The sequence below is a fragment of the Vanellus vanellus genome (assembly GCF_965231255.1).
Source record: "Vanellus vanellus genome assembly, chromosome: 3".
In the NCBI taxonomy this organism is placed as follows: domain Eukaryota; kingdom Metazoa; phylum Chordata; class Aves; order Charadriiformes; family Charadriidae; genus Vanellus; species Vanellus vanellus.
Window position 1 is genome coordinate 102055226 of NC_138907.1, and position 15375 is coordinate 102070600.

Consider the following 15375-nt stretch of genomic DNA (forward strand, 5'->3'; position numbering starts at 1 on the left):
AATGCACTTTGGCTAACACTCTTTTCACAAACAGCTCTAAGAGAATGTGTTTGGCAGACTTGAACACATGGTGAACTCATTTTAATATACGTTTCTTTTGTTTTGGCACTTTATCATCAAATTCAGCACATAGCAATTACAGACTATTACAGAACTGTTGCCAACACTGGCTCCTTAAGTGAGTCTGCATAGGTCACATGTTGGATCCTTCTGCATTCCCAAATAAAATATTGTTATTAGACAGTACTCTAAATGAAAATCCCTCGGCCTAGAATTGGCAATGAATTTTATATTCAGGAATGCCAGAAGCAATTAAAAAGAAATTGAGCCCCGTTTTAGGCTGAACTATTGCTCCACTTGCAGTCGCTGGCAGCTCTCCAACAGCATGCTTGAAATCTTGTTAGTCAGGGTGGCCACTATTTGTTCACCATTAAGGAGCCCAAGTGTCACAGTGTTGATCAGACCTTCCCTCCAGACACTCATCAGACTTGTATGGATTTCAGCAGCTGGACCTAAACCTGGGGACGGTACCGTCTCCTGCTTTGGCATCTCTGACATTTTCCTGGACATGGCTTCCTGTTGGTTCTCCATAGCACCTCATGTTTCAGTGGCCCTGAATTCCCAGAATCAGCATAGACTTCCAAAAAGTGTCATTAAGCACCCCCTTTTTGCAGTCCCAACCTTGACAATTCACAGTTTAGTATCCTTGGGACATATGGTGTACCTGATGCTCTGCAAAGATTTCATCAGACATAGCTTAATTTCCGATAGCATAAATTATATGTGCTTCTAAATAAAGCAGTAAGCACCCAAATACAATCCCTTTCTTCTAAGTTGACTTTCCTATAGGATTTGCTCAGGGTCTCTTGAGTGTGTACAGTATCTACAACTCCACTTTCTGTTTGCAAATACAGCTTATTTGCAGGAACATGAATTTCTTTCTACTTCACCTTCATAGAATCATAGAATCATAGGGTTGGAAGGAACCTCTAGAGATCATCTAGTCCAACCCCCCTGCCAGAGCAGGGACACCGTAGAGCAGGTTGCACAGGAACACGTCCAGGCGGGTTTTGAATGTCTCCAGAGATGGAGACTCCACCACCTCCCTGGGCAGCCTGTTCCAGTGCTCTACCACCCTCAAGGTAAAGAAGTTCCTCCTCATGTTTAGGTGGAACTTCCTATACTCAAGTTTGTGCCCATTACCTCCTGTCCTGTCACTGGGCACCACCGAAAAGAGCCTGGCCCCATCCTCCTGGCACCCACCCTTTAAGTATCTATAAGCATGGAAGAGGTCCCCCCTCAACTGTCCTTTTTCCAGACTAAAGAGACCCAATTCCCTCAGTCTTTCTTCATAAGAGAGGTGTTCCAGTCCCCTAATCATCTTGGTAGCCCTATGCTGCACCCTCTCCAGCGGTTCCCTGTCCTTCTTGAGCTGGGGAGCCCAGAACTGGACGCAGTACTCCAGATGCAGCCGCACCAGGGCAGAGTAGAGGGGGAGGATGACCTCCCTCGACCTGCTGGCCACACTCTTCTTGATGCACCCCAGGATGCCATTGGCCCTCTTGGCCACAAGGGCACATTGCTGGCTCATGGTCATCCTGTTGTCCACCAGGACTCCCAGGTCTCTTTCTACAGAGCTACTCTCCAGGAGGTCAGCCCCGAACCTGTACTGCTGCATGGGGTTATTCCTCCCCAGGTGCACCTTCCTCATAGTTAGCTTTCGTTGACCCTCAATATTCCCATAGTCAAAAAAGACAAAAAAAAAAAATTAAAAACATAGAACTATTTTCTTTGAAAATACTAGCTCTTTATTCCTCATTTTGGCCTTAAGGCTCGCCAGTCTTTTCAAACTGCCGCCCTGTCACCCATGTTCTTCTGTTGTTGTGTTTGGGAGCCTTTGTGATTTCAAACCCTGGTTTTCAGTATAAAAACTGCATCTTCTATGCCTTGGCACAACTCATTGTCCTTAGACCTTTCAACTGAATAGAAATTACTTGTAGCTCATGATACTCTATTCTCCATAGTCTGAAAGGGATGTTAAGTCGTACGTATTATATTTTATCCTCATTGATAAGATATGGTTAACTCTATATTTACTAAGTAATTCCATGATTTGATCAACCTACTTGTAACTTAACACTTACAAAGCCTCTTCTCTCAAGTTACTACGATAAGCTATTATTAGAAAGTGGAGAGGATTATTTTATGGATAGCTGAAATGCACCAGCAGAATAACTAGCAATGATGGTGCATTATCATTAGAAGAATACTTCATTAAAAAGGCATCAGGATAAAAATAGGATTGTTATGTTTCAGTGGAATGAAAAGCTCCCCATTTCAGAAAACTTTAATGTATTTTTAATGTAAAAATATTTTCATTTCATGCTTAATATAAATAAAAAAAAATCATTTTGGAGTGTTCGCACTTCATTTCTGAAGCCACACACAAAAAGAACTTAATTCTATGCACAAGTACTTGCCTTTGTTATACCCCTTTCTACCTCTCCTAACATCCAAGTGAAGGCTCACAGCGTAACCTAAAGATCAATGGATTTCATTTTGGACAAATACACTCCATAGGAGTAGAGTCTTGCAAACACACGGGAGTTTTTTTTTTTTTTCTTTTGTATAATGGGTGCTTCAGCTCAGGCACATCTGTGGGCTGCAACTACTTCAGCACAGCACTGAACGAGAGCCACTCTTTGAAATAGTTCCAAGGCTACTACGGACTCTGTAGTTCAAAAGCAACACTTTCCTGTTGGGAATCAAAAAGTGGCCAATGTAGATCTGGAAATTTTGAGATTGCGTTCCCTGATGAAATGCTCTCCTGACTCCCTAATTAATTAACTACATCATTTTCATTTCCTAGGTTGATTAAAGAATCTTTGCTGCAGACCTGACCTTGAAGTTATGAAGGCATGGATAATTAGTCCTGCAGCCAAAATGAGTGGACAGAAATTGTACTTGGCGTGAATGCTATGAAAGAAAATAGTCACACAAATACTGCAGCGTCCAGCAGCAGAATGGATACAAAATTGTTGACAGACAAAGAAAGAACACTAGAAGTAAGAGCCGAGGTGTCCTCTCCAGTGAAACATCAAGGACAGTACTCATAGCTTAACAGAGCCGCCCGCTAACCTACAAACTTTCAGCACATCTTTGTCTGCAATAAGTGCCAGGTAACGGCCATCTCTGCCCCGCTGCCTTGTCCCAGAGGACTAACTGGGATGAAGGAGATAAAGAATGAGGAACCTGATAGCCAATGTCTTCTCATTAATCGCCCAGTGGCCCTGCAGAGGCTGTTAGCAGGCCAGGAGCTTCCAATATAGCACATGGAAGAGCCCCCAGCAGTTCAAGTTAACTAATTTATCATGATAATTAAGTACAGGTGATCTGGTTGTAGTTTATCTTAATTGTTCACAGGACTGGAATCTTCTTCTACAGAGGGAGCTCTGGGAAAGAACCTGATCGTGTTTTCATCTCACTCAAGGCAATTAAACAGGCACCTTTTAGTTATATGTTTTGGCAAACTTGGCTTAATTTTCCCGTGTGTGAATAATGGTATTACTGGTGGTCATTATACCCAGTGTCAGAGTCACAGCATGTAACTCATACGCTCTATTAGCGTTGGAGTTATGCCAAAGCCCACCAGAGTTGAGTCTTAACCACCCGGGTGGGTGGCTAACACCACTAGCTGTGAATGGAGACAAAATAGAAGAAGTTACTCCCTGGCAATCATTATGGCTTCTCACAAGTGAATTCAAATACAGAACAAGTTAGATTCAAAGCTAATCTGGAAAGGCAGGATTACACTCCTTGGATAGAATAATTTCTAACTGATTACATTTACAAAGTTATTTAAATGATCTTATCCGTGACAAATTTCAAATTGTGGGCTAACTTGCTGCCCCGTATCGATGACACCTCTATAAATTCTGTAATGACACGCAATTTGCACTGAAGTCCCAGGAGATACCTGTAAAGACTAGTCAAATATCTGCAATTAGCAAAAGCAATATATCAGGTAAACAGAAATTCTGTTCTCGTGTAGTTATTTCTTAAGGCTAAATGCTGAAGTCTTTGAAAACCTGCAATGTCTATCGATCACAGAATTATATAAGCATAAGCATTTAAGGGTGGGAACAATTCTGCCCTCTGGGAAACATTAACACGGTCAAGACACGAGCCAGCCTCATTCATTTAAACTCGGTTTCAAATGTACTTTAAGTCTTAGCAGTACAAAAGAAAATACGATTTCACAGTATTTGAAAAAAGGTAGTTCTAGGAAAGCTTATATAATTAAGAACATTTTGTCATATGTTTATACAACTTGACTGCATATTAATATGTCCTGATATTTTTATTACATCACAGCGGTACAAATTCAGTCTTTACGGTCAATGACACACTCACCTCCCCAGTGCTCATCACACACTGTGAACAAGGTGGTTTTATTGGCTAATCCTGGGAACACACTGCTGCACTCCATAACAATAGCCTGAGGAATCATTATGATGCAGGACACAATCCAGATAATTATAATGCTGTTCCTTGCTCGCTTGGCTGTGCTTTTAAACATCAAAGGGTGACAAATTGCATACCATCGATCCAAAGCAATGCAGCTAAGTGTTAATACAGACACAGAGACTGAAACTGTCTAAAGAAAAGGAAATATTATATAAATGTAAATGTAAATGTATTTTTTTCAGAGCTTTAAAAATTATTTATTGTAAATTTTTTTCACAGAGTTTTAAAAATCATTTTTACTTTCAATGCCATTAACTCTTTATCTGCAATTATTAAACAGAAATTATTCCCAGGAAAAGGCCCCTTTTTAAATCACTTCTTACAGAATACCAACAGATATCCGCAGCTGCTGTAGCCCCGCTAGAATTAACAGGACAATTCACAGATTAGGGTGCTACCCAAACTGAATAGTAGGGTCAGATTCTGAAAGAGCAAATTTATGCAACTTAGAATTTTGCAAAACTTTATCTGAAAAATTACTTTTAAAACATTAGACAACTAATCAGATTTTTTTTCTTCTTAGTAGAACAACTTTGCTTGTTTGTTTGTTTTCTATGTTCTATTTGGATGCCAGTAACATCATTTTGCCTTTTCAGTTCTCACAGGAACAATGGAAATTCAGGGTCTCATAAAAAAAAACCCCAACCATAAGGCAGACTAAGTCATTTTACCTTCTATTCAGCATGGGAAATAACCTATCACTTTGGTTTTATTCTTTCACTCTCTACATGAGGTGATCGTTTCACTTTCTCTTTGGATTTTCTTCCACTAGAATGGAGGCTTTGAAACAAGTTTTGTGATTTTGATTCTATCGAGTAGATGACATAATGTGGCTTTTCAGCCACACAGGTATCTGCTCAAAATATAAATTGTGCTGGAGGCACAGAGCTGATCACCCGCATACATTCAGAGTTCTGCTTAATTTTTTTGATTTATAATGACTGAAGGGCCAAGCACTTGTCATTCTAGTATGCCTAGTCAGTTCATTTAACCAGCTGTTCTTAGAAAAGGTATTTGTCAATCATTTTGATGAAAATGATCTCATAACTAATTAAGTCCACTGGTAATGAGTGGTGGCAATTATTGCTCAAGGCAGACAACCAGATCAGCTCCCACTGAACCAGGATACTTTGACTATTTCTAAAATATGCAAAGTTACAAAACACATATATGAAAGCCCAGACTCCCTTCAGAAGTTCAGATTTTCTGTCCTGGACACTTGTGTAGCTGTTTAGGTCCACACACAAAGTATAAATGACTGTAATTAGAATCATAGAATCATGGAATCGTAGAATCATGGAATCATAGAATAATAGAATCATAGAATCATAGAATGGTTTGGGTTGGAAGGTTGGTTGGGTTGGTCACCTTCCACTAGACCAGGTTACTCAAAGCCCCATCCAACCTGGCCTTGATCACCTCTAGGGATGGGGCATCCACAATTTCTCTGGACAACCTGTTCCAGTGTCTCACCACCAGTGTCTGTAAATTCTATTTACAGACATTTTTATTGCTTTATATCCCCTCTAAATTATTAAAACAGATCTCAAAAAGTGAAGACCATCAGACAAACGTTCCAGAAAGTGCATTGCCCAAGTGTAACAATGAGACGGACCAAAGCCAATATTTATTAAGCATATACATATTCACAAGTGTAACAATCCTTTAACCCTCAGCAGTTACCCTGAGATATCTACTTCAGTAGCAGGGATAGATTTCCATCAGATTATCACTATTAGGAAGATGCTATTGTTCTTTCCGTTTTTCATAACATGGGTAACGTGTACACAAACTCAGTAAAATAATACCTGTAAGTAGGGAATCACTTTGCAGAGGGACTGCCCAAAGAACCATGTTTCTGTGATGTCCACTACTAAAGTTGCTGGAAGACAGGTAATTGTGACCAGAATGTCAGCCAGAGAGAGATTCACTATGAAATAGTTGGTAACTGTCCGCATGTGATGATTCTTCCACACTGCAATGCAAACTGAATTGGGAAAGACAAGTTAGTGAGATGGAACTGACTCAGGAAATGCTTCAACAGGAAAACACTTGGCTTTGCAGAATTAAGGAAATGTTTGTGTCCTTTGTTTAATACAGAATATCTGAATATGCAGTTCAGCGTAAGAACCATGTGTTTCCTTTTAAAGTGGAAACAAGAGGGTACATGAAGAGAGAATCTTAGTACACAAAGAGCAGTACACAAAGATCTTAGTACACAAAGCAGCATTCCAAAAATCGTGTCTTGCTTAAGTCTTTAGACCAACATGACTACAGCGAGACTACCACTAAGCCACTGCTGGCAAGTTTACATTTTAAAATGTGTTATAGTTGAAGACGTGATGCCTCTCTTACATGTGTTGCAGTGTTTAACTACCTTCCTTATTAAAAAAAAAAAAAAAAAGTCTTCTAATGTCTAATCTACTTTTCGTTTGCTGCTATTTATATCACTTTTTTTTTTCTGTACACAGACAGCAATGAAAAAGAGCTTTACCCTGTGACAATGCTTCACATATGTAAAGATTGTTGTTGCATCTTCCCTCAGTTTTCTTTTCAGACTGTACAACTCCAGAACACTTTATCTTTTACTGCTGGTCATTATTAGAACTTCTGCAGCCATCCTTCTTGCTGTTCTCTGGGTGGTCTTCAGACTGGTCTGCGCCTTTGCTGTCAGAGTGCAGTGACCAAAATTGGCACAATACTCGTTCAAGATGTTACTAGAGTTTTAGCAGGAGCTGAGATTGGAACACTTCTTTGTGAGACCTGTGTTTAGATGTTTAGGGGTACTTTAGGACAAAGAGAGAGTGAGAAGCTACGTGGCCTTCAGTTTCCCTAAGAGAAGGTGATTTTATCAACCGCCTTTTTAGGGCATAGACTTCCAAGTTTCATCTAAAACCCCTATTGTGCCACAGTAGATGTTCTTCATATCTTTCAATGTGTTGCAGACATGTTTCCAAATTCTATAGCTTGTATAAACTTAATCTTTGATCTGCTCAATAAAACCTCCCACAGTATCCATTTCTTCTACTTTTTTATTTCCCTGAATACAGAATTTCAAGTTCTCCTAGCTGTGGCCTCAGATATCTGAAAGGCAAGGCTTACAAATCAAAATCTTAAAGGAAACATCATATTAATTGTATTTGCTCCCCATTTGGGTGATTTAAGTTACCTACTAAAGTAATTCTTTCTATAGCATTGCATGCTAATTACAATATAACTATCCAAAGCTTTGTCACTGTCACTTGGTGCATGGGATTACTACGGTTATAACTCATATTCTGACAATGCAGAGGCAGCACATAACAGGGAAGATAATACATTGCTGCCACTCTGGAATGTTGTTCGCAGTTGGAAACGCAATGCTGGGGAAAAAAATTGCAAACACCATTTCGCTTTCAATAATGTTAACACTTCAGGCTTCTACTTATGGCTTGTTCCTTGTCTTGAGTCGAATTCATATTGAAAGGATGATCCTGCCTTGTACTTAGGCTAAAGTTAATATTAAGCGGCAATGTTTTTCTCTACTTTTTATTTCTTTTATCAATAGGCAAAAGCTAAATAAAATGTTGGTTTTTTTTTTAAAGTTCAGAGATTGGCTACTTTATTCTCATGCTGTGGTTTCAACAGTCCTACATTCTACCTGATTCAGACAAGCGCATCATTTTCAGCAAAGGATGTCAATGCCTAAAGGTGCCAGGTTTAAGCAGAGATGTACGCTCTTTGGCAACACCTATTCTCATTCCTGTGCTGACCTGTTTGGGGAAAGCACCTCAACACGAGCATTATTTCTGTTAAAACAAATCCATTAAGCTAACAAACAAATGTGAGGTCAATCTCATTGGCAGCAAACCGTACCAGAAATCAATTCATAGCGTTTTGCATGTTGTGTTCAAAGCTTTCTATCAGTATGAGCACATGAAACCCTATGGTACCCCAGAGAGCTAAGAAAATATTATCATTTTCATCTTTGATGCAAGGGAAGTGACGTGCAGAACAGAAGTTGCTAAAGGCCATACAGTAAATCAGACACAGAATAAGAAACTTGGACTCCTAATTCTCAGCTCTGTGCTAAGCCTTCCGGATCACACTAGCTTAACACAGATGGAATTTAGATGAACTCCAGTACCTGCTATTCTTCAGAGAAATATAAAAGATTATGCCCCTTGCTACTCAGGGAGTAGCAGTACGCAGGAAAGCCAATGTACAGACAGAAGCTCTGAATCGCTTTGAATTCTACTCTGTGGGGGCGAGAGGCACCTGAAAGGTGGAAAACCCAATAATTTACAAGGGTAGAAATGCAGCACAACTTGTTACTCTGTATTCCTTTGCTTCTCCTTATGTGTTTCCCCTTTTGACCTCATCTGTTCTTTGCAGCATAGACCATTTTCCATCCTTTGTACGGCATATAGCACAAGAGCACCTTAATTAGCAAGTTTACATACTACCATAGTAATTATGTATCCCAGAAAATTATTCCATGAATGTATACAAAAAAATGAGTTTGTGTAAAAAAGCCTCTGAAGAGAAAGCATTCTAAAAATAAGCTGTCTTTCCCCCCCACCCCTTGCCCTCTGCTGGCTGCAGTATTGTTTTCAACCTGCGCAAGCATTGGCAATGTGTTCTTTCAGTGCAAGGCTAAACTGAGCTGTGAGGATTTGCTATGAGTTATTTGAATAAGACAGAATGGTAGAAATGACAGAAAGTTAGTTCAATATATTCCTTCCAGACTCGATGTCTCTCTGAGTCTACTACAGCACAAGGTTATTCAGTAGTCTTGGACAATAGCTTCACTGATATACCACTGATCGAGCAGATCATTGAGAAAGATGCTCTAGCCTGTCTTCAAAAAACATTAATTTATAGGTGTGCAAAATAGTTTGACTATGCCACTGAATATAAGTAGATAAGTATCCTAACAAAAGATTTTTGTATACTCTCCACCACTCTCATTCCTTTAAATACATATTTTCATCTCAGGTGGTTTTATAGAGAAGTGGAGGCACTCAGCTCCCATGTAAACCCTAAAGAAACATGCCAGAGAAAGGCAGCTCCGTGGAGTGGGAAATGCCATCTGCCCACCCAGAGCAGAATAACAGAGCTGTGGCTTTCCACTTAGCCTGGAGAAGAGGAGCAATGATGAGAAAGATAGTAAAGATTCTCAGCTGAGAGTGTATTTTACTAAAAAGTACTCCAAAATCATAAAATAGAAGATGAGGCCAGCACCAGCCTTCCTAAAAAACTTGGGAGACACCACAGAGTTAACAGGATGCCTGTTTAGTTACAGCATAATGTAGTGCCCCAAACTGAGCTCTTCAGACCTCTGCTGAAAACCTATGAAATACTAAAAATAGCTCTGAATAAAACCTTGAATTAACATTATATGCAAATCTTGAATGCAACCTTTGATGTTCTCAGCTATAAATGGGAGTGAGGAAGAAGGTGGGAAAAACAGTATTAACACAGACATTGAAGAAAAGAGGATCATAATTTAAAAAACCAAACAAACAAACAGAAAAAAAATCCAAACCAAAACCCCAAAACCAAAACCGTGAGACAAATGTAACTCAGAAACGTGCTTCTAATGTGCATCGTTTTCCCGACTGCTTGAGCTCTACTGGAACCTACTTACGTGCCCAGTGTATTATATTATGTTCTGTATTTTCGCTTTTATTTTATAAAAACACTCAAAATTATATTTAATAACTGCAAATGAAAACATGCAGGCAAGATTTCACAAAGAGCAGCTATTTTTTCTCATGGTTATTAAGTAATCCGACTCTCATAACTCCTTCATCTCACCGCTCATGCTTTCATTTTCTTCTGCCAGAATCAGGAAGAGCTTTAAGCAAAACGATTGCTATTCCCACCTCTGCCACACAGTGTCAGTGAAGGCTTGGAAACCAGTTTGAGTTGCCAGGCTGAGAGCGTTTGGAAAAGCTTGTGGAGGCATTCCCCAAGAAAGGACAGTTCTGCGATAATGAAGCTTGTCTCAGAACCCATCCTCCAAAAGTTCATGATCTCCCACCCCCAAAAAAGTCTCACAGGCAAGTCTCAGGAAGGACGAAACATAATAAATTCAAATCAAAGTCAAAATTTAAGACAGATGCTATTAGAAGTCTATCGAGAAAGCTTCCCATACCTCATTATATTTCTGAAGTAAAAAAACCCAACCCTTTCAAACATGATGCTACGGTGAGATTGGTATTTTTCACGTACCGCATTTAATCCCTGTTGGTTTAGAGTCCTGGGGCATTTTAATTAGAGGCTGTAAAGCCATCTATTCAATTAGCACAGCTCATTGTATCTCGGGCTGAATATGAAAATAATACAAAGGCTCCAGCTGGTATAAACTGCAGCTGCTTGCCTCCTGGAAGATTTACGCTGTCTTGAGCATATTAAACATTGCGCTGCAGTCCTTCTACTGGTGGACTGCTGGTTCAGCTGTCAATTTGTTTTTTACATGTCAACCCTAAATCATTTCCCTAACACTCCAGAAGTCTTGTCAACCTCAATTCAATGGGTCATCTTCCTGTGCGATTTCTTGACCGAAATAGAAATATAATTTCCATAACCAGCAATACCTGACATATCCTTATATAAATGAATGACACTACCTCTTATCTCATTTTTTGTGAATAATAAATCCCAGATGGATGTAAACAAAGAATTATCATTTTCTTTCCCATTATACTAAACTTCAGTGATTTCCTTTTGCTTTGGTAATTCAGTATCACAATTGTTTGACTAAAATATCATAATATGGCCATCCAGCAGTCATTTGGAAGTAATGCTGTGATTATAAGTACTGGTCATCAACATCTCCAGATGCTCGAGGCAGAAAGTTTCTAAGGAGCTTTGCTTTTGCACAATATTTTACAATCAGTGATAAAAAATTGCATTAAATAGATTTGAGTTGCACATTATTTATTCTCTACCTCCTATCCCCACAAAAAAAGTTGTTTCCACCTGGCAATGAATTCGTTCTTCACATGGCATTCTCCCCCTTGGTCTTTTTTGGTGGTGCCATTACGTACTGCGAATCAAGGTCTGGGTGGTGGGGTGTCGAGCAACACCATCATGTTGAAAGGAAGGCTGAGCAGATAGGCTACCAAATGGGATTCTGGAGAGCCAGAGCCCCTGTAGAAACATTTAATTGATGCATACTGTGGAAGGAAAGACCCTGTCATTGAAAGTACTTTCATTATGAACAATTCCTGATTGAGGATTCTTCTGCTTTAACTTAAGAGTCTAAAAATTAGGTGCCTAGGACTAAGCTTATTATATTTGTTTTAGGAAGGCTTTCCATGAGTCCTTCAATAACTTTATTGATGAACTTGGTTAAGGGGTGAGAAGCACTTTAACTAAATTGCAGAGGATATTTAATTAGGGGTTTTTGAAACCAGCAGTGAGAACAAAAGATTTAAAACAAAGCGATCTCTTCTGTGAATAGGAAGATGATATCTACTTCCTCGGCTGCCCATCTCTTACCCGCTATTAAGCTCTAAACTCACACATTACTTCATTTTTTACATAACTAATCTTATCTGAAAAGGAGTCCAACATAAGACCAGGTTTATGTTGAAAAAGTAATAGAAAGAATGACACAAAGAAAAGACACTTTTTATACAATATTTATTATGAAGGAAATATTGAAAAAAAAAAAAATCCTACAGCTGGCAATAATGCCCGGCAGATAAGAACTGTCCTTGAATACGTGATGTGAGAGCTGAAAAGACGGGCGATATTCTGGGCTGCACACACAAAGGAATTACATCGCCTGCCAGTGAAGTGACAGCTCCTCATCAACAGGACACACTACGTGTGTCAACAAATTTGAACAAAATCATGGAAGCATGACAAAAGGAGGAGGTGGTTAGGTCATGCTCCCTATGTATCACACATAAATAAGTATATAGGTGTAAGTTCCACCACTTTTTTGTAGTAAAACTGTAGGAAAAATACTGAAACTATAAGAAATATAGCTGTACAATGTTGAACATATGAAATCTTAAAGTATTTTGTTGAATATCAGCTTCACTGAGATGTACTAATGGGGAACTGTCTCCCACAAAGGACAGTGGGAGTCTACATAAATAAAACAGATATACATCAACTAGTTTGCTTGCAGCAATATATTTTCTGAGATGTTTTCTAGCTGCCAAGTGCTCTATTGTACTCAGGCTTTTAAAGGGACTTACGAGCTGGGGGTTACTCATGTTCTCCAACCCACTTCTGTATTTTTTTGTACTGCCTTATTATTATGACGGTAGAGCAGAATGCAAGAACTAAATTCTGCTTGCTGGAAGCTTATCTCTACAGATCACAATTGGGAGCACAACCATCTAATCGCAACAGGATTCATTTTCTAACTCAGCCACATTACATAACCTTAGACAATTAATGATCTTATGGAAATGGGAGTTATTACCAGAAGATCAGCCACGCTATAAAAACAGACTGCCAAAATTGCCACGTTTGGTCAGCTCTGGAGGAAGTGAAAGGTACTATCACACAGTTTCCTGAGCTAACTGTTCTGATTAATACAGATGGATTGGTTTTAAATTGTCCCACCACACACACATACACACACAAATCATTACAAGTATTAATTGGCAGCCCCGGTCACCTGTGCAGAGCTGACTGACGAGTTATTTCATAATCACATTTGATATACTTATTTTTCTGTCCACAGTAACAATAAAAAGCCTACAAAATCCTTACACACACTTCACGTTAGAGATGGAAGGACCATAAATATAGCTGTCATACTGCAAGTGACGCTACAGTAAAAAGATTTCACACTTCACTATGATTCAATTGAAACAGGCATGATATTAGAATCCAGGTATGCTCCACAGCTGAAATGCTGTGCAACTTTCAAACTGTAGGCTTCAAAATGCATCTGTCGGTCAGCGTAGAGAGAGGAGTTGCACTAGGAAAAACCCTTCCATGTCCATGGCTGTTTCCAACGTAGATGCAAGAATGCCTTTTCTTTAGACCACACAAAGAAAACACAATTCGCTGTGCTAGGGAAATGCTACAGCAAACATTTTGCATAGTATGCAATTTCTGAATGTCTATCACGATTCCACATTGCCAATATAATATTCCCCGAACTGGGCTGAAACCCTTGCAGTCTTACTGCGCTGAGAACCAGAGGGGAGAGCACAGCCCTGTCAGGGCTGAGTGCGCCCCCGGGTTCTGCCACCTCTGCCCCCTGCCCAGGGGTCGGCTGCCTGTGCCGGGGGACGGCTCTGGTATGGGGCAGCATGTAGCGTAGGATCGGGCTGCTGGGAACCGAGTTTTCAGAGAAGGATGTGAGACACCTCTTTTAGGGGTCATCTCCTTGCCTGGGAGCTGCATGGAAGCTGAGGTTCTCACACTTAGCTCGGGAAAAGACCACACGCCTCGCTGTGCCCAGGCAAATACGCATGTGCCTGCTGACTTTGACTGTAATCCTCAGCCACTGACTTGATTTTCTTCTGGCTTGACCTCAGACTTGCTTCATTGCTATGGATTTATCTGGCGATTGCTGGGAGGCGACTGAACCCTGCTAAACATCACCAGATCTACCATGCTCTCGGGCACTGTGGAGTTGTGTTGGTGAGTACACTGCCCTGTCAATTTTGCTGCTGCCCTCAGCTCCTGGGCTGTCCTTCCCCTGGGGAACAGCCCGTTCTAGCTCTTCTCTGACAAATTCCACTTGTGAGATGTACAGTAAGTGAATCAGCTGCTAATGGCCAAAAAAAAAAAAAAAAAAGTTTCACTCACTTGACATGCAACACAGAAAGTAAACAATGCTTTAAAACCAAAGAATCATGCCAAAACCTTCCATCTTTTGGAAATACGGTGAGTTAATGCAGGAAGCAACAACAGCTTTCATTTTATCTGGTGATCCCCCAAAGACACTTCTGTCTGAAGAGTACTTCACTGATCTAAGGGAAAGATGTGGTAGTCTCCGTTCAGCTCCTGGCAGACAGTGCTTTACTGTTTTTAGTGGTCTTGGAGTCATGCAGTTGCTGAACAGCTCTGTTGAGTTACTTTCCTTCTTTGATAGATAGATGGTTCTTTCCAAACATCACTCACAATATAAAAATTAATACTAGGCAGCATACCCTGCCACCATCAAGGTTGCACCTGTTTTGGGTCTAAATAGCAGAGCCGGTCTTCAGAATCATAGAATCATAGGGTTGGAAGGGACCTCTAGAGATCATCTAGTCCAACCCCCCTGCCAGAGCAGGGACACCTTAGAGCAGGTTGCACAGGAACGTGTCCAGGCGGGTTTTGAATGTCTCCAGAGATGGAGATCCACCACCTCCCTGGGCAGCCTGTTCCAGTGCTCTACCACCCTCAAGGTAAAGAAGTTCCTCCTCATGTTTAGGTGGAACTTCCTATACTCAAGTTTGTGCCCGTTACCTCTTGTCCTGCCACTGGGCACCACCAAAAAGAGCCTGGCCCCATCCTCCTGGCACCCACCCTTTAAGTATTTATAAGCATGGATGAGGTCCCCCCTCAACCGTCTTTTTTCCAGACTAAAGAGACCCAATTCCCTCAGTCTTTCTTCATAAGAGAGGTGTTCCAGTCCCCTAATCATCTTGGTAGCCCTATGCTGCACCCGTACAAAATTAAATGTGATAAGTTCTTTAAAAGTTTCACACATTTATCAGGAGCACAACTTGAAAGTAAAATGAAACACACCCAAACCCATTCAAGGCATCAGGCATCTCTTGCAGCTCACCTTCCTTCAGCCTTGGGCATTGCCCTTTTTCAGGGCTGGGTTCAATAGGACCGCGCTATTCACACCAGGCAGAGTTGCCTTTCGACACGAAGAATCGTAAACAAAAGTAG

At 40.4% G+C, this 15375-nt stretch overlaps 1 protein-coding gene across 1 annotated transcript in view; it reads right to left on the minus strand.

Moving 5' to 3' along the window:
* The window catches only part of HCRTR2 (hypocretin receptor 2), a gene marked incomplete at both ends in the record, with an annotated part of 33451 nt that overhangs the window by 13519 nt on the left and 4557 nt on the right, over nt 1-15375 (minus strand). Inside the window, 2 exons of the mRNA XM_082481798.1 lie at nt 4414-4657; nt 6336-6514. Of these exons, the coding sequence (XP_082337924.1) occupies nt 4414-4657; nt 6336-6514 (423 nt within the window). The remainder of the gene's footprint in view (nt 1-4413; nt 4658-6335; nt 6515-15375) is intronic.